The 26,627-nt window shown below is 36.3% G+C and overlaps 1 protein-coding gene across 1 annotated transcript; it reads left to right on the forward strand.

Annotated features, from left to right (window-relative positions):
• Positions 1-4: 4 nt before the first annotated feature.
• On the forward strand, positions 5-26,201 carry LOC129368535 (cilia- and flagella-associated protein 54-like). Its single transcript, XM_055043560.1, has 59 exons — positions 5-222; positions 395-500; positions 685-834; positions 924-1,089; positions 1,742-1,800; positions 2,130-2,273; positions 2,512-2,622; positions 3,703-3,801; positions 4,080-4,272; positions 4,425-4,523; positions 5,029-5,141; positions 5,401-5,512; positions 6,193-6,278; positions 6,404-6,541; positions 6,683-6,830; positions 6,933-6,982; positions 7,642-7,770; positions 7,884-8,118; positions 8,251-8,384; positions 9,227-9,424; positions 9,502-9,594; positions 9,683-9,871; positions 9,961-10,079; positions 10,160-10,307; positions 10,434-10,589; positions 10,671-10,793; positions 11,881-12,003; positions 12,122-12,242; positions 12,515-12,598; positions 13,056-13,182; positions 13,398-13,497; positions 14,914-14,996; positions 15,083-15,280; positions 15,457-15,617; positions 15,695-15,849; positions 15,937-16,146; positions 16,234-16,433; positions 17,519-17,654; positions 18,058-18,184; positions 18,359-18,520; positions 18,601-18,813; positions 18,967-19,054; positions 19,187-19,357; positions 19,456-19,522; positions 19,670-19,855; positions 19,932-20,018; positions 20,434-20,553; positions 20,712-20,759; positions 21,146-21,287; positions 21,462-21,619; positions 21,750-21,904; positions 22,005-22,086; positions 23,118-23,277; positions 23,534-23,691; positions 24,377-24,521; positions 24,620-24,739; positions 25,577-25,614; positions 25,647-25,656; positions 25,905-26,201. Exons 1-59 carry the CDS (start codon positions 80-82, stop codon positions 25,991-25,993), a joined length of 7,665 nt encoding a protein of 2,554 aa, XP_054899535.1. The 5' UTR covers positions 5-79; the 3' UTR covers positions 25,994-26,201.
• Positions 26,202-26,627: the final 426 nt, after the last annotated feature.

Consider the following 26,627-nt stretch of genomic DNA (forward strand, 5'->3'; position numbering starts at 1 on the left):
ACGTGCCTAACATTGCTGCCGCGAGGAGTTTGTTCAAACTTTGTCCCCAGCTGCTTCAAATGCTTTTCTATCTACAGAAATGAACTTGCCGGCTATATATTATGGCGAACTGGACCGGAAAAATCCCGTCCTTACATGTTTTAGGCGCGAAACGGAATCATTTTTAAAGCTTATGAAACAAGTCACGACGACGAAGCGCGACAACAACTCTTATGCTAAAGGGTAAGAAAGCGGTGAAGTATGACGACCTGATTTTCTCGTCATTTACGCTTATTCACAAAAAAACTGTTAATGTTATATTGCTAACATTTAGCACAGTTACTATTTTTTTTCTCCAAAGCAGCTTTTCTTTGTCAGATTCTCAAGACACATTTTAACATACTTTTGTTTTTAGGATTGAACTACTTATGAAAATACGGAGAGAGTACAAAGACCGAATACCAGAGAGGTTTTACCAGGAGCACGTGTTGCAGGTTGCAGATGTCCTTTGTGAATATAAGGTACCTGTTTGCTGCTGTTTTACACCATCTTTATAATGTTGTCAGTCAACAGGCAGGTATTGGGATCACATTGCACACCAAACATGTAGATTAACAGCAACACAATGTCTCATGCGAAACTATTTGAAGCTGACAAATGAGCCTCTGACTCTTCAGATTTCACTCTTACTCTCTTTGTTTCTAGCTGTACCAGCTGGCTCTATGGCAGGGCTACAGTTTCTTCCTGCTGCAGTTGAGCTCAGTGGAAATAACTGACATTACAGATGTGGACCACTTTATGGCTTGCTTTTTCCCGGAAGGATTTGAACTGGAACAAGGAACCTTCACTTTAAAGGTACACAGACAAATGCATTTTTTTTTTGACAAATACACAAATATACAATACCAAAATATTGACAAGGGTGTATTTTTCTGTGCACCAAGACACGTGCAATGTTTGGAAGTGCCATATGTATCTTTGAGCAAGAGAAAAAGCACAGCATCCTCAGCCAGAAGGGACTCTCTATTCTGCTGAAAGTGCTGGACTTCATCAGGATCATGATGCAAGCATTCCAGCAGCATGAACATCTCTCCTGGCTCATATATAATGGTTTGTAAAGTCAACTAGTTATCTGGCTTCAGCTTTGAAGGAAAGATAAATTAACAAGTTGCCAAAATATTTTTGTCTTTAAAAAATCAGATTATTGGTAATAACTTGCATCTAGTATTGGATATTACATAAATATGTATAACTCTTGGGACTTTAAACCATCAAAAAGTAGTTTTAAAGGATCATAATATGTTTTTTTTTTATTTTCTACTTTTTACTGAAGTTAGACATCTATGTGTTTTATGGTATGTCTCTACCGTATCTGCCTATGTAGAGAGGTTCTTTTGGCCATTTTTTTCTTGCTAAATAAGCAGATTTAAGATATCTAAAGCTTTCATATTGTTTTCTAACCTAACCCTGCTTTAAATTTGTAGCTTTTACATTAACCTGTCTATGGTGTTCTTTGGTTTTCACTATATATACAAATGCACATCACACTTATCAGATTTTCTTTTAATTTATTAAATTGTTTGAAAAAAATATGTCAATATCAATTACTCTAAATGTGTGCTCAATTACAGCATACATTTCTTCTGCAATCGAGCAGCACCCCTTTGTGTTGCTCTGTCACATGAAATATGCAAAACTATGTTGCAGATTGTTTCAGAATTATTTCCATTCTCTATAATAATTACTTTCTCATCTATCCTAGGTTCATTGTACATTTACAACATCTGCCGTTACCTGATGACTATGAATTGCAGTGAGCAGGTGCTTTTACATTTATAGACTCTGTACTATTTATTCATATGATTCATGTGATTTTTTGTATGTTTCATCTGATGCTGTGCTGTGTCGAGCATCTGATTTCAAAGATACTCAGCACAGATAAGATGAAATGGATGTTTGGTAGGAAATAACTTGAGAGACACCAGAGGTGAATTGTGAAAAAATCTATAGTATTATATTGAAATTATAATTGAAAAGATCTGCTGAAAATTGAGTTGCTACCAACTTTTTTTTTTTTTCACATCTACAGCATGCATATAAATGCATCCCTATTTATGACTCCTAACAGGATTATTTATGCTCCTACTCAGGTTCTGGAGTACCTTCTGTGGGCGAGTATCAGTTTGGAGCTGTCCATCCCTTTGATGACGCCCAGATATCTGCCACTTATTGTCGCACTCTACTGCTCAGTCTGCCAGTGTTACTATGACAATCAGTCTGAAGTGCAAGCAGAGGTGAAAGACGTCTGCATCCAAACATTCACATAAAAAAAACACTCATGAATTGATCTTAAATACGTTATCTTTACAGTTTACTCCTCATAATACATTATATAAAAATACTTTATTGATCCCAAGGTGAAATGAAAAAAAACCCATAATTGTAGAATTAATTATTGGTTAGAAATTTAGGTAAGATTATAGATATAGGAGTGTGCCTGGAAGCATAATCCTCCCTTTTTACTGGTTTCAGGATTTTGCTAAGCGAGCCCTTCAGAAAATCAATGAGATGGCTAGCCTGGAAGATGAGGCTGAATGCACTAATCCATTAACTCAGAAAGCTTACAGAACAGCTTCTCTGAAGGTAAGCAGACTATCATATATAGTGCAGTGAAGCAATTTTTGATCCCTTCCAGTTTCCTTAGTTTTAGCATTTTTGGCTTACTTAAATCTTTCAAATAATCAGTCAAAGTGTAGTCTTTTCCATCAATTGAGTGAAATTCTGGCCCACTTCAGAGAGTTGGTTTAATTCAGCCATTTTTCACATCTTCTTCATTCGTCGATGACAAATCTCGCACCTCAAACTTTACTAATGGCTTTGTAACCTCTGTTAAAGTCAGACTACTGTTTTTGAAATTTCTAATATCAGGGTATGTGTTGCTTTTGAGATCTTTTATTCTAATTTATGTTGTCAAACAGGTTTTATTTAAGTGATTTTTTGATTCTTTGGATCTGGCTGTGATCAGATCGTATTCAGCAAACTACATTAGGTATGCTTTGGTGAATATTAATGAAATGTTTATTTCAGTAACTCAATTCACTGACTGGAACACATTTGTAGCTTTCATCTGTTGCATTCATATTGTGTTCTAACTGAACCGTGCTTTTAAACTCTCTGTCACTTTTACATCAACCTGACTTGTGTTCTTTGGTTTTCTCTCTATATACAAATGCACATCGCACTTGTCAGATTTTCTTTTAATTTGTTAAATTGATTGAAAATCATATGTCAATTACCTTCTGATTCACCCCTTTGTGCTGCTCTATTATTTGATAGATTGATTACACTCAGACTGCTTTTAAGTTTCTATTTCTCTTAATTATGGTAAAATTTGTTTTTTGCATTTAACATTAGAGTTTTACATGAAACTAGTACAGTTTTAAAAAATGTTATCTTCATAAAAATTATGTTTATGTTTTGTTTTGTTTTTGTTTTGTTTTTTTTTTACAAAAGGTGCTTTTCATCTGACTAATGAGCCTCAGAACAAATATAATTGAATGATTGTAGGAAAAAGTATGTGGAAGAAATGTATAATGAGTGAATGTTGTTTTAAATATATAGCGATGCTGTTATTGTCTTGAAATTTTGCACAGAAAAGACACTCATACAAACTTGAGTCATGCAGTTTAAATTAATACTATTTTCTTTTTTTTCCACGTTTAGCTTGGTGTTCTGGTGTTCAAGCAGGCAGTCTTCGAAAACAGAAAACCTAAAGCCACGCTAAGAACCAAAAACAAAAGCACCCTCAAAGAGATCCCCAATGTAATATCATTTATATGACCATTGTGACGTCAACCAAAATGTTAAACCTAATCTTTGAGTGAAATGTAGCACTTTTTGAGCTACAGTACTTTGCTAATAGTCATATTTCTTGCAAGTCCTCTATGGCTTTTCAATTTTATGAAATATTTGCTCCCATGTCAAGCTGTTATTAAGTACTTCTTTTGTTGGACTTTGAATGTTTTAGTTTCTATGCTGAAATCTTTGTATAATTTCTACACTGGACAAAACACAGCCAGTAAAGTCTGCCTCTCCCTCAGACCCCATGGCCTCGGACCCCAACAGAGCAGATCCTGGTTAACCAGTTTGACTGCACTGCAGGACAATTTTTAGCCATTTCAGAGGCACTTTGGGAAAGCCACACACGCCCACTGGAAAGAAAGTTACCCGAGGAGCCAGAGCTGCTTGAGATGATCATTGAGCTCCTCTCTGCTGGCTTGAGTATTTTGTCTGGTTAGTGCAACAAATACACCAACCTACTGGATTTTTATCAGTAATGTAATGAAATCTAGAGGTGTTGTAAAATATATACATGATAAACTTGTATTGTGAAAGTGTGAAGGCCTGACTGGGAAATGACTTTTTTCATGTTAATGTTTGCTAAGGAGGCACAAGTACTGGTGAACAGAAGTCTGATGATTACCAGAGTTTTTGTCCTAACGTACTGACAGCAGAATCCACTCTAGTGGATCTAGCAACAGAAGGTAAGTCTTCATCACCAAGTGTATTTCTTGATCAAATGTAAGCATAAGATGGTTATATGCAAGGAATATGAACAATATGAATATTTTTAAAATGTTCATATTGAAAAAGTGAAAATTTAATTCCAAAGAAATTAGAGTTCAGTCAGCTTCCCATATGTTATTAAAATTTGGTCCGGGATGAATGAATGGCACTTAAACTAATAAAACCACCCACATTTGCTCCCAGTCTTTCACAATCACAATATTGCAGATACTGATTGCAGTCAGTGTTTACAATATCATACTTATTTGCAATGACGGTTGTGATAATATATTTATGTAATGTACTACAATATATTTTTCTTATTTATTTTTTGCATTTTTTAGTATATAACTAAGTACTGATAATATTTGCCCTCTCTCCAAAGAAAAATTTTCACCCAAAATTTAGCTTTACACCCATAGTTTAACTAAAGCAATAACTGTAATAGTTAGAATAAAGAGATGTGAAATTTTGTTTCTCCAGGTGAAAATAAAATACATATTACGTCTGCAGTGAGATTCATCAAACTGTTGTTTAAGTACAAGCAGCCAGAAGCATTCTCAGAACTCACCAAGGAGATGCTGCATATTTTGTCTGTAAGTTCCTCTGAAGATATTTGCTGTTATCTATATTGATATGAATGTGTCGCAAAACATTTTGAGTTTTTCCTTTTTTCTTCTTGTGTTATGTATCCATTTTCATAGAAGGTATTCTTCTTTGAAGTAAAAAAGAAAAGCAAATAACACAAACCGGTGTCAATGTTTATTCCTTAAAGAAACAAAAAAGGACCTTCATTTAGATCCTGTTCTGTGTTTTCAAATGAGTTTGTGTGCATAACTTCTCTCTCTGCATCAGGGTGTGGAAGGTGCGCCTTTCAGAAAGGCAGAACGTGAGCTCACCTTACTCTTCAGTTACAGCAACCTGCTGCACTCTCAGAGAGAGAATACTAAAGAGGACAAAAGAGATGGTAACAATAAAGCTATTATAGAGATCATCAGCATTTTATCATTCATGGCTATAAATGCATTAGTTTACATTACTTTAATACTCATAAAGGAGACTTTGTTTAAAATTTATTTAAGAATAATACATTTTGTTGAGCAGCATTTAACTATAATATTGACTAGAAACCTTATAGCAGAAAAGGCATTAGTTAGTTAGTTAGTTAGTTTTTAGAAATGTAACTAAACCCTTAGCACTATCGGTTAGCATAGAAAAGAAAAAAAAAATCTGCTTTTATAAAAAATGGAATAGCAGTGTAGTATAGAATACCGTGTAGCAAAATCTAAAACTAATAAAATAAAAAATGTTAGAAAAATAAAATACATAACATGCTATAGATTATATAAATATGCCATTTTACCTGTAGTAAAAAATATTCTCTTAATTTTGCAGCAGTTGGAATATTTATAGCTTTTTTTCTTTGTTTAAAAAAAACAGCTGTTAGATGATTATTTCTGTTTTTAGTTGCCCTGTTTATATCACGATATCCTGAAACCATGCTATTTTTACTCAAAGTTATACTGACAAAATGTTGTCACATATGTACTCTGGATTGGTAATCATGACCTTTATTGGTTTTACACCTACTATTGCATTGAAATGTGGTTATTTTTTGTTTCTATTTTTCCTCAAAAATTTTCACAGACAGACAAAAATTCATTTCCGCTGTGAGCGATGAGCTTGTTGGCTTGGTTGACAACCTGCATTTGTCTGTTTTTGGCCCTGATCCTGTAAGTTTCCATGTTGTGTGTTTGATTTATTGTTGCATTTGGATGTTTTTAGACACCAGAGTGAAGAAGTACTCAGAGGATGGATTTTTAGAATTACACATTCTGTCTATGCATGTTTCCTGCAGGAACTGCAGCCTAATCCAGACTTTGTTTTTGATATTTTGGTATTTCTTTGGAAAAGACTGAAAAATATCATGCAAAGTTATTACCTGGAAATCCAAGACTCTTTTAATAATCAACAGAAGCTGCACTGTTATGACAAGGTTTGTTTTCTCTAGGAAATATTGCTTAAAAAGACAAGTTTATATGTAAAAGAAGTCAATTAATAATTTCGACATTGTAGAAAAGGAAGAATCCACTGGTCTGCTTTCTTGTTTTTATGTTTCTTGTGAACATGTTGACAGTTGCTGTGGTGTCTCTCTGTGCTGTGTGATGTGGCCATTATCTGTGAGGTGGCCAATACTGACTGCATTATGGTGGCAGAGATGATCCACATGTTTGGTGAACATGTTGAGAGAGCACTTGGCCGCATTAATCAAGCAGAGGGATCCGGTAAGAAACGCCTCTGTTTTTCTTCATTTAGAGCCACTTAAACAGGAAAATTTAATGTCTTACAGACTCTGACTGAGTTACTTTTTTATTGTTCTATGGCAGTTTGTGGAAGATCTGAAGAGATGAAGCAAAGCTCCTTTTCTCTTCTTAAGGTGTGTGAAGATTTTTGCAGTGTCTGATAGGTTTCCTTCAGCAGTTTGCCTGGGAATTGCTTTCCTGCGCTTGATTTAAATTCTGCTTACAGTACAGTCTGGGCTTTCTCCCATTGACTTGGATTCCTGGTGGCTCATTTTACAACACTGATAAAAATGTTGTTGTTTCCGTGTTTTTATCATCATCTTTATCAGGAGCGATGTTGTAGTGATTTCCTGTAGGCAGAGTTTTTGAAGAGACAGAGACCCAATTTCAATGCATCAAATTTCTTTTAAGTCATATTTGATATATATATATAATTTTTATAACAATTGAAGGTGACATAGTTACTTTATTTTGCTATAAAATAGCACTATATAACAAATATAAAATACATAATACTTTCCCTTTGAAATTTCTGACACACCGTATGAATTATACATAAAATTTCATTTTTATTCGACAGAACCAGAGCATCTTCTTTTACATGTTTGCTGTTTTGATAGTAAGATCAAATTACAGACAGGTGGTTTCTATTTAGAAAATAGTCAACTTCCAAACCAAGTGGTTATGACAAAATTTTGAATACTCTTATTTTATTTCCTCTAAACATAATTTTCTTTGTGTTTGTACAGCACATACAATATCAATAAAATACATTAAAGTTCTACTTTTATAGGACTCAGACACAAATATACTAAAGAAGGTGTGTGAAGTGACAAAGAAGGGTCTTGATGCTTTGTCAAATGGTGTTTCTCCACTGATTCCTCAAGATTACTCAGCCATCACTGACACTGCCTGCATGCAGGTAAGCAGGTGATCTTTCTTGTAATTCAAAGTTACCTAAAGCTTTTACTTCTTCATGCATATTTTCCAATTGAATTGTGAAAATTCAAAAAAGAAATCCTTTTCTTCTGCTAGAATTGTAAGTCCCTTCATCCCTGTAGTCCATCCTTTACAAAAACTGAAGAGCAAAATGGAACAGATAAAATAACTGTACAGGTTGAAGAAGAAAAGGAAACTCAGGGAGAGTCAAAAACGGAAGTCCATCAGGACATAGAGTCCAAAAATTTGTTTATGCTGGCGAAGGATTTTCATCTAGGGCTGGATATTATCTACCACAAGGCTTCTGTCAAACTACTGCTGCTAAATGAAGGTTTGATTTGCTGCTTTAATACAGAATATATAGTGCTTATTACCATAAGGTAAAATGTCCCTGTCCTTTAAATGTTAATAATGTGAAAATTCAAAAGTAAAGGATTTAGCTGAAGCTTTGCTTTTCTTTCAGTTAAAGAGTCTGATCTGCTGCATCGGATCAAGAAGAATAGGCTGTCCAAAGCTCTTTTAAAGATGCAGAAAGCATCAGCGGAGCACAGTAAAGGGGAGTCAGTTGAAAGCAGCAAGATCAGAAGTCTCCTAGAGGTTAAACACTTATACTTAACATGCTTTATAAAGTCTCACACATGCATGTAATTATAAAACTCATTTTCGATTTAAAATTTAAATCTGTTTTGTGAAAAATTTGTTCTGTGCCTTTTAATCTACAATTGCATAAATTATACATTTATCTGAACATTTCATAGAAATGCCTTCTGTGAATTATTTTGTGTGTTGAAACCTATTAAGTGAAGAATCAATTTGTTTTATCTTTGAAGTTAAACAAATTAAATAAAACTGGTCATATTCAATAAATTATATAATACTGAAAGACTATTTCAGTGACTCAGTGAAACATGATATTAACTAAACACAAACTTATGTTTTCAAACCTTGATTTCTGTAAATTATGATCATTTTTCAACCTAGAGTTCATAACTCATGCCATTTAAAGTTGGACTATTGAATCAGAGCACATTTCTGTCTGAAAACCCCCCCAAACTTTCTAATTCAGAAATATGGGCTTCATTGAACATTATGTTTAATTCCTGCTCAAGGCTGTTATTTTCAAATGGTACATTTAATCTGACAACCAAGCTTCATCAGAACTCATCTCTCATTCACTCATTTAGTGAATATGACTTAATGTGTTACAAGAAAACAGACATTTTTTGCTCTATGTGGAAAATATTAAAATATACAGCAATGTAATTGCCCATAAAAAGATGCAAGGGGCATTTATGTAAAACCTAGACACATTCCATACAGTTAAAATGATTACTTTCTTCCTTTCATATTTAGCTTAATGTTTTGATGATGACAGAAACAAATGTTATTCAGTAATGTATAATAGGTATTCAACTAGGGTATTCATGTATTCTCTTTAGGAAGCTCTCGTCCTGGTAGAAAAAGCAGAGCTGGAGGAGATAAATACGTACATGGCCACTGTTGGGAATGTCAATGAAAAAAAGCACAGAACAGAACATGATGATGAAAGTGAAAAAGCTCCACCTCCACCATTGCTGATCTCTCGAACTGACCATTCCATAACCTTTGTTCCTGATGAGTATGACTTGAAAAAACGGGTGAGATTTGCTTATATTGAGTTAATTTTTCCGCACAATCTATGTTTTTCTGTCCCTTATCATTTCCCTTTTGTTAGGTGAGGTGGTATCAGCTTTGTGGGCGACCAGCCCAGGGTGTCAGCTCTAAAGTCCGCCTTGGTGAATACAGTTTACCAGGAACTGGGAATATGGTACTGTTTAGTTTTGAAAGGCACACTACTTGAAATTACCAATACGTTTATCTACATAATTCATGCAGAACTTCAATTTATGTTGTAGGTGCCAGTGGTTTCTGGTGAGTGTTTGCTCAGGGTAGAGGGTCTGCAGTCCAACATGAAGTATGTGTTTGCTGTAGCAGCCTATGACAGCAAGGGGCAGCTGGTGGGCAACTCTATAGGGGATACAACATTACCAGTGCTGGCATGCTTGCCCACCCCAGTGCTTTCCACATGGGCTCACTTGGCTCAGGTAAATTACGTACACAAACATAAACTTTACCACGGAGACAAAGAAACGTAAGGCAGAAATGCACATGTTCATGGAGCCTTCTCTCCCAGGTGGCATTTGAAACAGGGCAGTATGCTGTAGCTAAAAGAGCCTGCAGGAAACTGTGGAGTCAATACATAGATCCAGACTGTTCATCCAACAGCAATCACAACAGATTTGCTTCCACTGGGTGAGGATGAAAACATACATAGTTCACTTTCTCTCAATATAGCCTTTTTTAAAATTGTAATGAAATTTCCCAATTTCAAGGCTGCACAAGGACACCCTACAGCACTCCTCTCCTCACATTTGCAAGTTGATTCTGAATTCCATTTTCACTGAGACAGAAATCAACATTCAACAGGCGTCTCTCCATTGGGATACATGTGGTGACAGAGGACTGCTTATCTGGGAACAGGTACATATATCCAGGTCCTCTAGCACAAAGTAGCCTCATGTGGAAAGCATGATGTCTATTGCCGGTATTAGTGATAATGGAGATAATAGCTCACACAAATAATTGCATTTATTTATGTGTCTAAAGGAAGCCAGATTAGCAGAGACTGAGCGGATGATGTTGGCTTTGGACCTGGCGATATATTTGAATGATGGTGGGGCTTCATTACGAGCTGTAGTTACCTGCTACCGGCTGCTAGCTCCTCTGATCTACCATCAGATTGCTTGCGATCCTGTGGTGCAAGTATGCAAAAATGGTCTGAAATTATATGTACATTTAAAATGATTGTAAAATTTACTACTGTGTGTCTGTTTGAATGCCCAGGTGCTATTAAAGTGCTTAGTGGTTTTGGAGGATAATTCATCTCTTATGAAGCAAAAATGGACCGGAAACTCCTCAGAGTTCCTTTTGCACATGGTTTCCTGCATCACCTACTACCTGTCAATGGTTTGTTTATGTGCAGTTCTGTGTGTGTACTCTTAACTCTAATCCTCCTCTAGAGTGCTTTTTATTTCTCTAACAGCAACCTAATCGGATCTCATCAAGCAACAAAAAAAAAAAAAAATCATGAAAATAAGTACAGCCAGTGCCAACATAGGTCCCGTTCTTTTGTAGCATGCATGTCCTAAATATGCGCATATACGGATTGAGTAATTTTCAGATTGCAGTTTAAGTGCAAAATGTACCTGTTAAGCTCCCAGACAAATACTGACATTGAAATTATTGATGAGGTTATCAGGGAAGAAAGAGGGGAAAACACAATTTGATAGAGTTGCCCAGTTTTTATATTTTCAGTTTAGTTTATTTTTAAAAAGTGTGGTACTGTCAGGGAAAGCCTTTGGCCTAGCTATAAGTAGGTTTCTTACAAACACTAAAAATTTTGTAGCCTGTGCAGTCCCCTGTCTCTGTCCTAGTTTAGTGTGACACACCTACAGTTAAATCTCGTCAGCCTAAGTAAGGCAGCTTGCACCTTACCATTGTGGTACATTTACTGCTGCAGGATATTTGAGCACCAGTCAGAGGACAGCTGTTGCATTATTTCCCAGTCTAAACCAGTCCAAAATGTAAGCAATCTCCCATTTCTCTTAATGCACATCATGAGTTGATTTAAATTACTGCCTGTAGTGAAAACAAAACATCTTCAGAAAGCTTTCCTTCTTGAGTTTCCCTTTGGTGGTTTTGATATCCCTTCCAAACTTTTATTACCTTCTATTCACATCTGCTGACTGCATAATGTCTGAGATGATACATTTAAAGGTAATAAAAAAAAAATTAAAAAAATTGTCACAAGAACATAGAAATGTAGTGCATAGAATGTCCCCCTTCATATGATCTCTTTCTTATTCAGTTAGATTTGCAGATGAAACCAGGCCATTTTTTCAACACATTTTACTGAAGATAGAACATACATGCCATATTAGCGTATTTAACAATGCACCTTATCAACGATTACTTACTTCCTTTAGTTTTCTGTTGAGTTTACTTTTATCTTCATCAAAAACAAAGTTTATGTTTTACTGTCTTGCACTCACAGGCACTGCGAACGTTCAGGAAATATGAGTCGGCCGCTGCTGTGCTTGATTGTGGGCGGAATCTGATTCAGGACGTCTTTGATACACATTTTAAATTTGGCAAATCATTTCTTCAATCTGGGAATGTAAGACAAAACACATACTGAATCTGTTTCATCATTTATTATACTTAGAGTTATGTGTGTATGTATGTATATGAAATGTGGTCTCTGAACAGTTAAGCTTTTATGTATGTATGTGTAGGATAAAGCATCGGCTGCAGCTGCATCTGAGAGCCAAAGAAAGATGAGCCAGCTGATAAAAGCACTGCATGTGAACAGCATAAAATGCATTTTATACGAGGAGGATCTTAACAAAGGACATGGTAATAACAAAAATTGACTTTTGAAAGTATATATTCATATTAGCAAAAGTAAAAAGCAAAACCTCATATTTAGGTTTTATTATATTTAGTAAAACCTTACTCCATCTAAAAAAAATTAAATGGTGTCAAAAGCTGAAATGTTATCCATTTCTGAGGCCCTGAGCTGAATTAAGTATAGAACATTTGAATGAACTTTTCAAGATTGTGCTAAGGCATTTCAGTTCACCTCAGTCAAAAAGGATTCTTATAAACACAGTTGTCTATTTCTCCAGAGATTCCATTGGTTACCCTGGAAGATCCTATTGTTCTCTATCGTCTGTTCCCCAGCTTATCACTGCAGAATAACTTTGACAATGGTGAGTAGCTTATCTTTACAAACAGTTGAAACCAGATATTCACATACGCTGTATAAGAAGCACTTCACCTGTTTTCTTATTGTCTGGCAATAAAACATAGAAATAATTTTTATTAAATTTTGTAAGTTCCATATGATAAATGGAAATTCTCATGTTTTTATGTATGTGTTCATGTTTAAATGTGGCATTTCAGGAATCAGATGTTGTTGAGTTTACTTATATGTGTGCTTTCTCAAATTGTTTAAAAGCATAATGATCTTAACTGAATTTAAAATAATTTTATTAAAAATAAATCTCTCAGTATTCAGCCTCTTATCAATTTGGTTTATGTAACCAATCTAAAACATGTACATTACTATCTGATTGCCTAAAAGTTCTTTCATTCAATAAAATTAGTTTATTGAATGATTAGTCAAGTTCATTCAAAGCAAGATTGATCTTTGTGTGTTTTAAATAGTTATAAAGCTCCAACGGAAAAAATACTTCCTTGAGTTTGCATCACTGCTTCTACGGAGGACATTAGAGGAAGGCAGTCCAGAAGAGGTGCTGGACTGGGGTCAAGCCATTTTTCAGGCTCTCTCCAGGTTTGTTTTGCTGACATTCAAGACTTCACAGATATCTAGGCAAGAAGAGAAAACAAATTTTTACATTAACTTTAAAGGTGTTCATCGTCATGCTTCAATTAATAGACGAGACCCCTTTCCAAGTTGATGTAATTACTAAGTAGTTATGTTACAGTGATCCTCATTATTACAGCGTACTTCACTCATGATACTGCTGCTCTTCACCACACTTGCAGACGTGATGACGTTTTGGGAATAGCCACAAAAACTCTGCAGGAAACCAGCAAAGGTAAAGGAAGAGAGAGTCCGGCGAGGAAAAAAAGTGAAGCACCTCAGGTGAATATAAAATACACACAAATGCACATATTTAGACATGCACAGCATGTGTAGAGCGGATAGCAAAAGTGTCCATACATTAGGATCTTCAAATCTTGTCATGTTGTCACCATAAATTTCAATGTATTTCTTTTGGATTTTTTTTATTTTTGGTAAAACAAAAAAAAAGTGCATTATTGTGAATGAAAGCGAAATAATACATGGATTTTAAATGGTCCCATAACTTCTTCTGTTTTGTAGCCCAGATGAGAGAATCTGTTGACAAGACAAGTATTAGTGTTATTTTTTCTTTTTGCCACAAGCCATGTGAGGGATATAGGATACAAGAATGTGCTCTGCCTGCTTTCTGGCCTGCATTCAAAACACTGTTTGGTAGAGAACTTTATCGGCACCTCACCCTGAAAACACCACTATGCTGTGGATGGGGTTTTCTTCAGCAGGGACATGTAAGCAGATCAGAGTTGATGGGAAGATAGTTGGTGCTAAATACAGAATCATAATCCTAGAAGAAAACCTGTAAAATTTGCAGAAGAATTAAGAACAGGTCGAAGGTTGACCCTATAGCTCACTTGTGTCAAACTCAAGGACTGTGGGCCAAATCATAGCTTTTCATGTGACCCTCTAGATTCTAATGGGACACACAGTTAAGATAACTGTGGGCCTAAATATTATTTTATCAGTCAAATCAAAGCAATATTTTTTCCATTTTCTACGAAATTACACCAGTCAGTCCCTCCCGTTTCTTTCAAATTTTCATGGAAATTAACATGCAGTTTTTCATGCTTATACATAATTGCAAATTTGATGCAGATTTTTGGTCAAAAATGTTAAAAAACATTGGATCAAAGTGACTGCTTGCTCCCACCTGCAGGTGGCGGTATTTCTTATTTCTACTAAACAGCTGCTTTAGCCTTTGTTGATGTGAAATTATGCATAATGATACTGCGAGTGATAAAAAGTCATACATATGCACAGATATTCCTAAATTAGTAACACAAATACTTTGATTTGTATTGTCAAAAACCAGAAAAACAATCGTGAAATCCTGAAGGGACTGAAAAGATTTTCAATATAATTTAATTTTAAGAATTTAGTTATTTATTAACAGTTTTGTTAGTAGGTTTTATCAATAGATTCTGGTACAATCGGCCCTTTAAGAACATTGATGATCTTAATTTGGCCCAAAATGAAAATGAGTTTGACGCCCCTGTTCTAGCTGGACAACAACCCAAAACATGCAGCCAATGAAAGGTCCAAGCATGTTTATGTGTTCAACTAACCCAGGGAAAGTTTAAGTTGGAATTTGTTGTAATAATTCAAAACATTTTGAAACATTTCAAAGAACAATTCATAGAAAATTGAAGCATCTGCACAGCTTTTATTTTCAGTAAAGGTTTTTTTTTTGTTTTATTGCAGAGTGCACCCACGTTCGAGGAGTTAAGAAGGAAGCTTAGAAAGAAACTGCCACAGAGCTTGCTGAAGAATCTGAAAAGTCCCAAGTATTGTACATTGATATCGATGGTCAAGAACACTTGAATTGCAGTGTAGTAGTTTGGACTAACAACTTTTGTGTGTGTGTTTTTAGAGAGCTGCACATTGTGGAGCATTTACTGTTTTTGATGTCGTTTGTGGTGCAACGCAACAAGAAGCGGATTCACCTGAGGAACTTAATAGCTGACGAGAGAGCAGAGAGATCTTTCCTTAATTACTGCATGGCTACGGCACATTTAGAAAAATTTTACAAGGGCATGCAGCTGATTAATGAAGGGCATCTGGATGAAAGGTTCCCAGTCAAGATCATGTTCCTCTGAGAAGCACTGTATTTCTGTTAACATTATGCAAATATTTACTTTTATCTTTTGAAGCAAGATATTGTACATTTTGTAACCAATAATTTCAGGTTACACTGAAGACTCCTTTGCTATTTTTTTTGTTTTGCTTTTTTTGTGCTTTACTTAGGTACAGCCAGCTTGACATCTGCTGGTTCTCTCTCGCCCACTCTGGCATCACGATGAGGAAATTTTCTCTGCCCTCTTCTGAAAGTAAAGGGGAATTACGGAAGACTTCTGCCCGTAAGGTTGACATTGTGACTCCAAAAGCAGAGAGGAAACGAAAGGAACGTGAGAAAATTATTTAACAAAAGACTGCAATGAAGTATAACTTGGCATTTTTTATAGCTTGATGCTTCTATTTCTAGCTGTTAGGAAGGTTATCTATGTGAAAAAGGGGAGCGTTGAGGAGAAAGCCGAACTCCGTCAAAGTGAGGATCTGCAAAAAGATGCACAGAAAAGGAGTTCTTATGTACTACTGAGTTCTCTTGAAAATGCTGCTTTACATTTTCGCAGAGCAATGGTATACAAGATGCAACAATAAACAGGGATGTTTGGTTGCTATGTTTGTACCATACTCAATTGATGTTCTTAACTGTTATCTTGTCAGGTACTGGCCCATCGTGGAAACCACTGGACAACTCTGCAGTACTTGTGTCAATCTGTGTGGGACCAAAACCACAAGCTTACTGCAATGGTACAAAATGGTGCTTTAAATAAAAGTTTGCCACCAGTCACAACTGAAGAGCTGCAAACCATCTTGACCCCTCTTCTGGTGCTAGCCACTGATTTTATGCTGGACATGCTGACTAAACTTCAGGTCAGCCTAATTCTACTTAGGCAGATTAACATTTTATTCAAGATTTTTGTGAGTTTTTGTCACATTCTTTCATTATTTTCCCACCAGATTTGGAGTTTGTATGATCTCGACGTGACTGTTGAAGAACTTGAGTCACGTCTCCACTTCTCATCCCCCTATGATGACTGCTCCCTGGTGGACCTGCGCTGGGTTCGAGCTTTGGTGTTATACACTCTTGAGCAGCTTCATTTCTGTGGAAAATGGGAGACATTGGCACATTTTGCCTTACTATATAACTCATACACACGGTGAATAAATAATTATAATTCTTACTATTTTGAAAAAAGAAATGTTCAAAAATACAGAGGATTATGCACTGTGCCCGGTATCTTGCAAAAGTATGTATACTTTAAATTTGTATTAGCTATGCACTCCATGTAGCACACAGAAAACATGTGGAAGATCTATGGGTCCAATAAGACCAAAATTTACCTTGTTGGCCTAGTTTCAACGTTCTGTCTGTGGCATTGCACATCACCCTGAACACACCATACCAAAAGAGAAACAGAGTGGTCATAGTATTATACTATGGGGAGCTTTCTCCTCAGAATGGACAGAAAAGCTAGCCAATGTAGTTTGGAAAATGGATTTGCAAAACATTTGCAAAGACTTGAGTCTTGGAGAGCTCTTTAGCACCAAAAATACACTCAAGTCTCAGTGAAATGATTTAGATAAAAAAAAAATTGTCCAGGCCTAATTCCTACTGAGAATCAATGTAAATAAGGTACTTAAAAATTGTTGCTGTCAAAATTGTTGCTGAACTCATTAAGTCATCAAATCTGAGGTGTTCAGCATCAAAGAATGGTCATAAAAACTCAGTTTTAAGATGTGTAAATTCGGGAGACCATGAATAATTTCCCTTCCACTCCACACTCACGCAGTGTTATTCTATCATGTGAAATAAAAAAGTATTTTTTTTTATAGCGCTTTTCCAGTCATTTTGACCATTCACAGCGCTTTACACTAAAGTCACATTCACCTATTCACACACACATTCATACACTGATATACAGATCGGTAGGCAATTTGGGGTTAAAGTGCCTTGCCCAGCGGCACATCGACATGTAGCAGGAGGAAGCTGGAATCAAACCTACAACCCTCCATTCGCAAGACTACTACTCTACCATTCAGCCACAGTCATCCTCACTTGTGGTATTGTGTGAAAATGTGAAAAGGTTCAAGTGGTATGACTGCTTCTGCACTATCCTATGCTCAATGCATGTAAAGCAAGGGTGTTTCATATAGATTGATGAGATATTTTGCAGTTTCATTTTATGACCTAGTTCTGTGACTGAAGACTTTAAATTTGAAATTCATTTATATTTGTCCCTAGGGAACGATACGCCTTGATGATAGCTCCTCTGCTGGTTCATGCTCAAAGGAACCTACTTGAAAGAATTTCTTCTTTTAAAGGACCTGCAGTCCCACAACCACACCATGTCAAGACAGAGAACACCACTGGGAAGAAAGTAGGGCATACACAAAACAGAAATCACCTTTTGCTTTGTGGGATGATACAAAATCAAAAAGTCACTTACAAACCAGAGCAAGTTGAAACTTCAGATTACATTGCAACAATAGGTAGCATCTGAAAATTATTCCTGTGTGGTTTAAGCCCTTAACTGGCAGCGAAAAAGCCAGAGTATTCAAACAAACTAAGTTTGTCCCATGGATAGGATACCGCCAGTTAAAGGGTTAACTTTGTTTTAAAAATATCCTTTTATTATTTGTTTTAAAAAAACATCCTAAGTTGCCAATAGCATTTCAACAATGCGTGTTGCCAGAGGCTAAAGGGAAGTTTTAGTGCAATAGCAAGATCAGTCTTGTGTATTTGTGTATTGTGTGCATTGAATCCTTTCTTTTTCATCATAGATGACTAACAGAACTTACGCAGGCTACCAGCTGCTCAGTGGGTGGAATCGACCCCCTGCACAGAAACAGACCACTCAAAAAAAGGGAGCGAAAAAGGTTCCTTCAAAAGATCCATTTTCACTGAAAGGTATGATTGGACAAAAAGCTTCATTCATTAGAAAAGTGCTGAACAGTCATAGAATATTTCTTTTGCAACAAAAATGTAATTCAAATCTTCCAAAGACAAACAATTGAAAGTAAAATTTCTTAGTGCAAAACGAATAGAAAATGTAAAACAATACAAAAATGTTTTGTGATAAAGTTTCAGAATTGCATCTCGCTATGTCGCTTGTGCGCGTTCCCCTTGTCGTGGAAGACACCCTGAGCTGTTTTCGTGAAGCCCTTGGAAAAAGATCACCCAGATTTCAACTCCTCCAGCATAGACGTTCATTAGTTATGCGGCTTTTAGCATGCACACAACCCTGTAAGTTCATTCTTATTAAACAAAAGGTGCATGTGCATATGCTCTTCTGGAGTAAAAACTCTGATGATGTCAATCTTCAGGCTATGCATCACAGATTCCAACTTGTCGAACTGGTGGAGGTACCAGCCGTCGAGCAAGTGAGTTGGCATTCAGCCCAGAAGTTGTCACCTCTCCGAACATCCTACCTGATGCCCTGCTTGCGGAGGACTTTAGTTCTCCAAACGCTGTTTACAGCCTTCCCATCAGCCTTAACAGTGCACCAACTATTGCTGCTGCTTACTCAAACTCCATCAGTAAGAAATTATAATGCTACTATTGTATAGTTTCAGAAAGAAACTGAATGAAAGGACAAAGTAATCATATTTGATCATGTGTAAATTACAGTTTAGGCATATAGGCGCTTACGAAGCTCTCACTGTCTTTTCTCTTCTCTTGATTTTTCTCAGAGAACCTGCAGGCTAACAATCACGACTCCCTTCACATTTTAGCTCTGCATGAAACTGGAAACCTGCACTTTTATACTGGAAACATAAGGTTAGAAAACATTTAAATGGGTTCATGTGGGCCAATCAGCTAGCATGTGCGCATTTTTTATGTCATAATTTTTCTTTCATTCTCTAGTAATTTTGGTATCTGCTGTATCTGCTTGTGTTGTGTTGCCTCTAGTGCTGCACACTCCTGCTGGAATAAAGCTGTTGACTGCATCTTCCAGAGCTCAGGTGTCATCCAGCAATGGAACGATTTAAACTTTGAAAGCAGCTTCTCGCAAAACATTGTAAAGCAAGCTGGTATATGGGGATGCTTGCAAGGTGCTGTGCTTGCTGCAAAGATAGCGCAGTATGTTGGACTTTTATGTTGATATGCCGTTTTGTGCGTGTCGCAAGCAATGTCCCATTAAAAATACACTTCTACTGAGGCGCGTGTTTAATTTACAGGTTTATTTCAACCTCTGATATCAGGAAGTGCACCAAGCGTTGTCGGCTGTCTGCTAATTTCTTTAAGGTAATCTGCATCAGGAATGTTATTACAGTACTCTGAAATTTTAAAGTGCAATGTGATAAAATGATGAAAATGAATACTTTTTTTGCAAGTCACTCAATTTATTTTCCTTGTATCATCTCTGATATGGTGTCTGCTCATGCTCTACAGTGTGTGCTGTGTTGCTCCATGGCTCACCCTCAGAAGGATCTACAATATTCCTCATACAGCATTAGGGATGAACTGTTTCCTGGCATTGACCTCTTTTCTGAGCCCCACAGGCTTCAAGTCGACACCACAGTAGCAAGTCTTCACTTTGTTTGCCATTGGCTCTTCATCACAGGCTACTACATAACGGTATTTATTAACATTTCTCCTGAATTTGAACTTCAATTCAGAAAAAAAAGACTTTATTGGTAAACTGTTTTTTCAGCTTTTTCCCATTCTAGCCCTTTACCTCTACTTTGTGGGGCCCGTGTGTAGAGATGTACAGCGCACAGCTGAAGCCAAGATCCTCAAGGTCAGGATCATAGTTATTTCTGTGATTTTTTTCTTCTGTTAATCATTAGTGAGAAATGAACCCTATTATGACAAAGCATACTGTGGTTTTGGAGATTTTTTTAAGCTTGAAAGCTGGGAGGGCAAAGTTGATCATTCTCTCCATCTGAGGAGAGGACAAACACTTCCGTATGCAAAGATGGCATAGGGGAAAAGACAACTTGATGACTCTGAACCCTCCAATCGGAGCAGGAGAACAGCACAATGTTCCTGTAGTGGATACTTATAACATTAGACAAGCACATGCTCTTTCAGAAGGAATAGTAACAATTACTGTCAGATAAAACATACTCAAAGAATTAAAATACAACATGTATGATATTACCTTCTGTTTTAACATGAAAATCATTCTTTGCTACCTGATCTGACTTCTGCAGATTCGTGCTCTTACGGAGTTGTGCATGTTTACTGAAGCCATTACAGAAACTATTCAGTTCACTCAAGGAGCAGATATTTTTCTTCCATCTGGACTCCACGTGACCACAGCAAATCGACCAGTATGTTTGCCTTTTCTCTTCAATCCATTTGAAATATGCTAATATTTCTGCATTTTCCACAGCACTACCTTCTTATTGTCTGATGATTAGCTGTGATCATTCAACAGAAATAAGTTTTTTCTAACCTGATTTTAATGGTTATTGTGCTTTTTAAACAGCCTGTAAGGACTTTCTGCAGCAACGCATCTCTTTCTGCCAACGTGGAGGTAAATTATACAATTTCTATGATTCCACTTTCAAATCAGTTAATTAAAACCACTTCGATGTATTTATACATCTATTCATATTTATTTACACTCTTGCATAAATTCTACGGGATTTTTCACCCTAAGTTAAAAAAAATGCAGTGCCTAAAAAATGCAAACTTCTCCTTTTGAGAAGTTTGCATTATCATCTGCAATATTCTGAGATTAATTTCTGGCTCTTAATGATTTATTGGAACCACCATTTTTTAAGGATGGGTTCAAATAGAAACAAAAATAAGTGTAACATTTATGCTGATCAGTGAACTTCTAACAGAAACGATAAATGCTGTAGAATTTGTCAAATAAAATTGTTTTCTTTTAATCTAATTTGTGATGTTTATTATTAGGTTGTGGAAGACCTTATAAACTGTGACTTTACTTCAGAGGTCTGCACATTGTATGGCCCTACACTGTGCTCCAAATTCAACCTTGCTCGTATTCAACTAATCTTAGCAATCATCAAGTCTGTACGTGGCAGTCCTGTGTCAGGTCTGTAAGAAAGAAACTGTTCTTTGTTAACTTTGTTTTGTCATCAGTATGTTTGCAAAAGAATACTGTGTTAAAGGCTGAAATGGTACTTTGTGCTGAATGTATGCCTTGAACTGTAACTTCTGAGGTACATCAAAAATGATTTTTTTTGCATAAAGCCATATCGTCTTTTAGATTCTGAAGAAAGTTGTCCTAGCCCAGAAAGTGAAGAAGAGGATATGGCACAAGATGAGCAGGAGAGACATAAAACAGAGGGATTATTCCCTAGAACAGAGACACCAAAAGTTGTCTCTTTTGCTGCTGAGAAGAAGCCATCTTCAGAAAGGATCAAGGTAAGAGTGTATAGGTTTTATCCCTATAGATCCTATTGAGTTTGCTTGCTGTAGGCCTGTTCTGTATTTAACTGTCCCTGGCACTTTAACACAGATTCTGAGGAAGATGCGTCATTTTCTCTTTTTATAGTTTCTTTTATTGGAAGGAGCTTCCACTTTGTTTTCCTCTGCTACGGATCAGCTCACTTCTCTTACCTGCAGCGAAGTTGAGAAACTGGAACTGATGGTGGAGTTCAACCTTCTTAAAGCTAACCTCTATCTGCAGCAAGAAAACTATGCACTAAGGTACCCACACTTCAATGTGGATTTAGGCAACAGTTATGTCTTTAGATCCTTAGTATTTGGTAAGTGTTCTATGTTGCCATGTTTGATTGCTCTTCCCTAGTGCTGAGGCTGCAGTTTCAGCTTTGGTGTTGCTGCAGACACCTCCTGTTCCTGTGACACCATCATCTCCTGGAAGTAAACAGGTAAAGTGGCACATGTATCCGTATGTGGTGAAAACAAAGCACATCAGTTTTTTTTTATTTTTTATTTTTACACACTAATACATAAATAAAATAAAATAAAAAAATTCACCTACTATTCACCCGGCCCTAAAAATGTATTTTTTTTTACCAATAAAAATCTTAAAGAGAAATATCTGACAAATTAAGTACATTCCTATATTTAATAACTGCATATAACCACATTTATAACAGCTCTCAATTTTTAGATACTGCTTCTTTCTCTTTAGTTTCCTTCTTTATAAAAGTGTTTTTCTGTTGTGCTGCACTGAATCTTTATCACCCAGAACTTATTTACACTTGTTACGCCCCCCGAGGTCTAGAGGTTCAGGGACGGTAACATAAAGATGTGGCCAGAGAAAATAAGTGGAATGTAAAATGATTTATTACAAAAAACAGATGGTTTCACAAAACCAAAGCACAGTACAATATAACCCAATTAACACAAAACAGGGTTCAGTTTGTTAACCTTTTTAACAAACTGAAAAGGTTAAGTGCAAATTAAAGTTGCAAAATGTCCAAACAAGTCTAAGGTAAACTTAAATAGCCCAAAAGGGAAAGGAAAAACAAAACAAAAACACACATATACACACACAAAGGGAGCACTAAGCCTCCCAAACATGAACATCTCGCTTGTGAAATCAGACTATTCCAAAGTCAAACTGCTTAGCAGAACAAGCAAGAACAAAATGTCTCAAAACTGCACAAAACAGTTACAAGCACCAAAGGTGGGGGATAGCTGAACAAAACCTTTTCCTACAAGCTGCCCCACTGGAGGAATGACTTCAGGAGCCTTTTATAGGGACCAGGTGAGGTGAGGTTCATCAATGTCTTGATTGGCTTGCAAATCTCTGCTGGTGGCTGCGCTCCTGCAGCCTCCAGGCAGCCAATCAGAAGGTATGGCCTCACAGCTGATCCTGCATAGCAAAAAGAAGCCTGCACAGTCTCAAAAGGCTAGTGGCCGTAACAACAGTATTGTTTTATATTTTGTTAAGGACACCAAAGACTGCAGTGGACCAGATGACCTGCAAAGGGACATGTCCAAGGCTGTTGAAGCCCGTGAGAGAATTGGAGTTTTGCTGTGGCTGCGCTGCCGTCTCACTCTGGTCCACTGCCTGACTGCTAACATCACTGCTACTGCAACTCTTTTTCCAGGTTTTAGAAGCTTTTAGACTTTTTCCCCCCCCCCAAGTTTTTCATGATTCCATTTTATGTTAATTATACAATAATATTGCAGAAATGTAAGTGTGAGTATGAATAAAATAGCACTCTAAAAATCATAAGAAAACCTTAGTTAGCGATGTTATTGATAAATCTCTCCTAACGTGTGATATGCAATGTGATAGCAAAACATGAACTATATGATTAATTAGTTTTTTGTGTGTTAATGAATGGCATTTTGTCTTTCAAGGAAAGAACATTAATGAAGAAATATATCAGGTGATACAGCAGGGACTGGAAGAATGTCTGCAATGGGGAGACCAAGATATTCAAGCTCTGTTTATAGTGGAAGCTGTAGAATTAGAAGTACGGAGAAACAGGACTGATGAGTGCATGCCAATGCTGAAGGTACAAACACAGACAGAGGCAACCTTTTGTTTTCTCTATTTTTAGAAATTTAGATAATAATTAAGGGCACTTTTCACAACATATTAATGCATACTACACAGAATTTATGTTGATATGAATAGATAGCATGCATCTTGACAAAAGATGTTAGAACAAAAGTTAACTCATGTTATAAGGAAGTCATCACTGTCATGTACTGTTAATGACCTGTAATAACAATGAATTTGTTGATTGTATGAAACTTGAATTTTTTTTTGTAAATGTCATTTATTTATGTTTTTCAAATATTTATTTTTCTTCTTCATTTCTTTTTCTTTTTTTAGCTGCTTCTAAGTTTTTTAATGAACTTAAGATTGTTTAGCTAAATGTATACTTGGGACTTCTTTTTTTAACATAGACTTGATCTGTCTTTTACATGTTAGTGTTTTTTTTTTTCTTTTTGCAGTCTTGTTGCCAGTTTTGATAGGTTCATGTTTACACCACACTTAATTTTAACACCGAAACGGCTAAAAGAAAAAAATCTAAGCAAATCATAGCTAGGATTTAGGGTTAGGGTATTTGCACCTTGAGAGTATCAAACACAAATTAGTCACATTTTCATTTTTCTTTCACTTTATTAAATTCTGTCCATCAAATAGGACTATGATAAACTAAGGTTCTCCTTATGTTTATATCTGTTATTTAGAAAGCAGTGAATCTCCTGTCGGGACGGACATGTATACCACCTGGGTCTGTTTTGACTCTTGCTCGAGCCACGCTGTTGCTCAGTGATCTGAATAAAGAACAAAGCATAACGCTTCTCAAGCTGACACAGAAACTCTTGAAAAGAAGGTACACATAAAATAAGATGAAGCTCACTATGTATGCATTTTGTCATTGTACTGATAGGAGGGAAATACACACAGTTAACCTCTTCACCTTCTCTCTCAGCTGTGCCTGTTTGATGACAATATATCTCTTGATGGAAATATACATTTCTCTCCATCCGGACCCAGAAACATCTACCTCCCTTACCATGACATGCTGAACAAAATTACTATGCAGATTGGTAAGACATGAACCTGCATACACATGGAACAAGCAGCTATCCATCCATTTTCTTTACTCCCTAATCCCTAGTGGGGTCTGCAGGGGTGCTGGTGCCTATCTCCAGCAAGACATTTCGGGCGAGAGGCAGGGTCACTCTGGACAGACCGCCATTCTGTCGGAAGGCAGACAGCAGCTAATTATTTGTGAATTTTCCACTTAAAAAGCTTAAAAGAATGATCATCTCAGAGAAACTAGCTCTTTACTAATTTGGTGCTTTTTACGAACCCTGTTAATAGTGCACTTATAAAAGTACACAAAAGTGCTCTTTTATGCACTTTTATTAAAGTGCATAAAAGCAATATGCACTTTTATTGCATGTTACATAAAAGGATGTTTTAGCCCGTACTTTAACCATAGTATGCTAGGTTTCATAATAAAAACTTGTTAATGCTTTTGTCTCTATTTTGAGTAATTTGTTTCTTGTTGAATTTGGAAATATCTCGTTGAGTCCTGGATTTAAAACATTAACTTCTTTTAACAAGACTGACGTCTCTCAGAGTAGTTGAAATAAATTATGATGCTAACTAAGCTGAAGATAACTTTATGTTTTAAATAGCTTTGCGGTGTAATTCCAAAAACAATGTATTTACCAAGCAACACAAGATAGGATGCGCTCCTTGTTGAGATTTTTTCAGAAATCAAACAATCTGTTGCTATTGTTCACTAGAAACTATGAATCCCACCAGTCTTTGGTAAGATCTTGCAAAACTACCTAAAACTAGTCCACATAAATTTGCAGAGTTGAATAATTAACCTTCAACATTGCTGAAAAATTGCTTTGCCTCCTTTGTTACAGATTCAGTCCTGAATGTTGACATGGAAGGATCCAGTCATGTCCATGAAGGATCCAGTCATGTCCACGAAAGATCCAGTCATGTCCACGAAAGATCCAGTCATGTCTACGAAGGATCCAGTCATGTCCACGAAAGATCCAGTCATGTCTACGAAGGATCCAGTCATGTCCACGAAGGATCCAGTCATGTCCACGAAAGATCCAGTCATGTCCACGAAGGATCCAGCCATGTCCACAGAAGATCCAGTCATGTCCACGAAGGATCCAGTCATGTCCACGGAAGATCCAGTCATGTCCACGAAGGATCCAGTCATGTCCACGAAGGATCCAGTCATGTCCATTCCCATGAAGAGTCAGCACCTATCTGATCACACAGAGAAAGATTCTCAAGCAGTTTTCCCTCCGAACAATGAAAGCTGATGGCATATCTTCTATTGGATCTGTTGACATTTGAGAGGCAGGAGTTTTTGCTTCCCTTTGTATAACGTATGCAGAGTTTCATTATCTTTGTTCTGTATCACAATACAGTTATAAAATACAAATAAAATTTGTGCTGAGAAACAACAAGAGAGCACAATCCTAATTTCAGAAATTAAAAAATGTACTTGACTTAAACTTGATTAAAAAAAATTTTAATATTTTTTTTCTCTTTACCTTTAAGGAAATGATTTCTTTATTATTTTCACTCTTAAATTTTGAACATTTACTGTACTCATAAAAATATTCCTCCCTTGCATATTTATTTGTTTTTGACTATGCCCTATTTTGAGATAAGATAAAAATTGACCAACTGAATACCAGCTTCATTGGTATTTTATCAATAAAAGTGTAAAATGATTAAACAAACTGATGTTTAGTTATTTTTTTCTCAGGTAAATTAATATCAGACCAGCTTGATGTAAGTGGTTAATGCCAAACGGTTAGGAAGCATCTATTTTTTCATGAAGGACAAGTTGGTTTCCATAACATTTTTTTAGTTCCTCATGTTCCTCAAGTACAATAAAATATTTTTAATGATTTGACATTTGCTAGACAAAAAAGCAAAAATGGTAGA

This window comes from Poeciliopsis prolifica, unplaced genomic scaffold (assembly GCF_027474105.1).
Source record: "Poeciliopsis prolifica strain line A6 unplaced genomic scaffold, Auburn_PproV2 SCAFFOLD019, whole genome shotgun sequence".
NCBI lineage: Eukaryota > Metazoa > Chordata > Actinopteri > Cyprinodontiformes > Poeciliidae > Poeciliopsis > Poeciliopsis prolifica.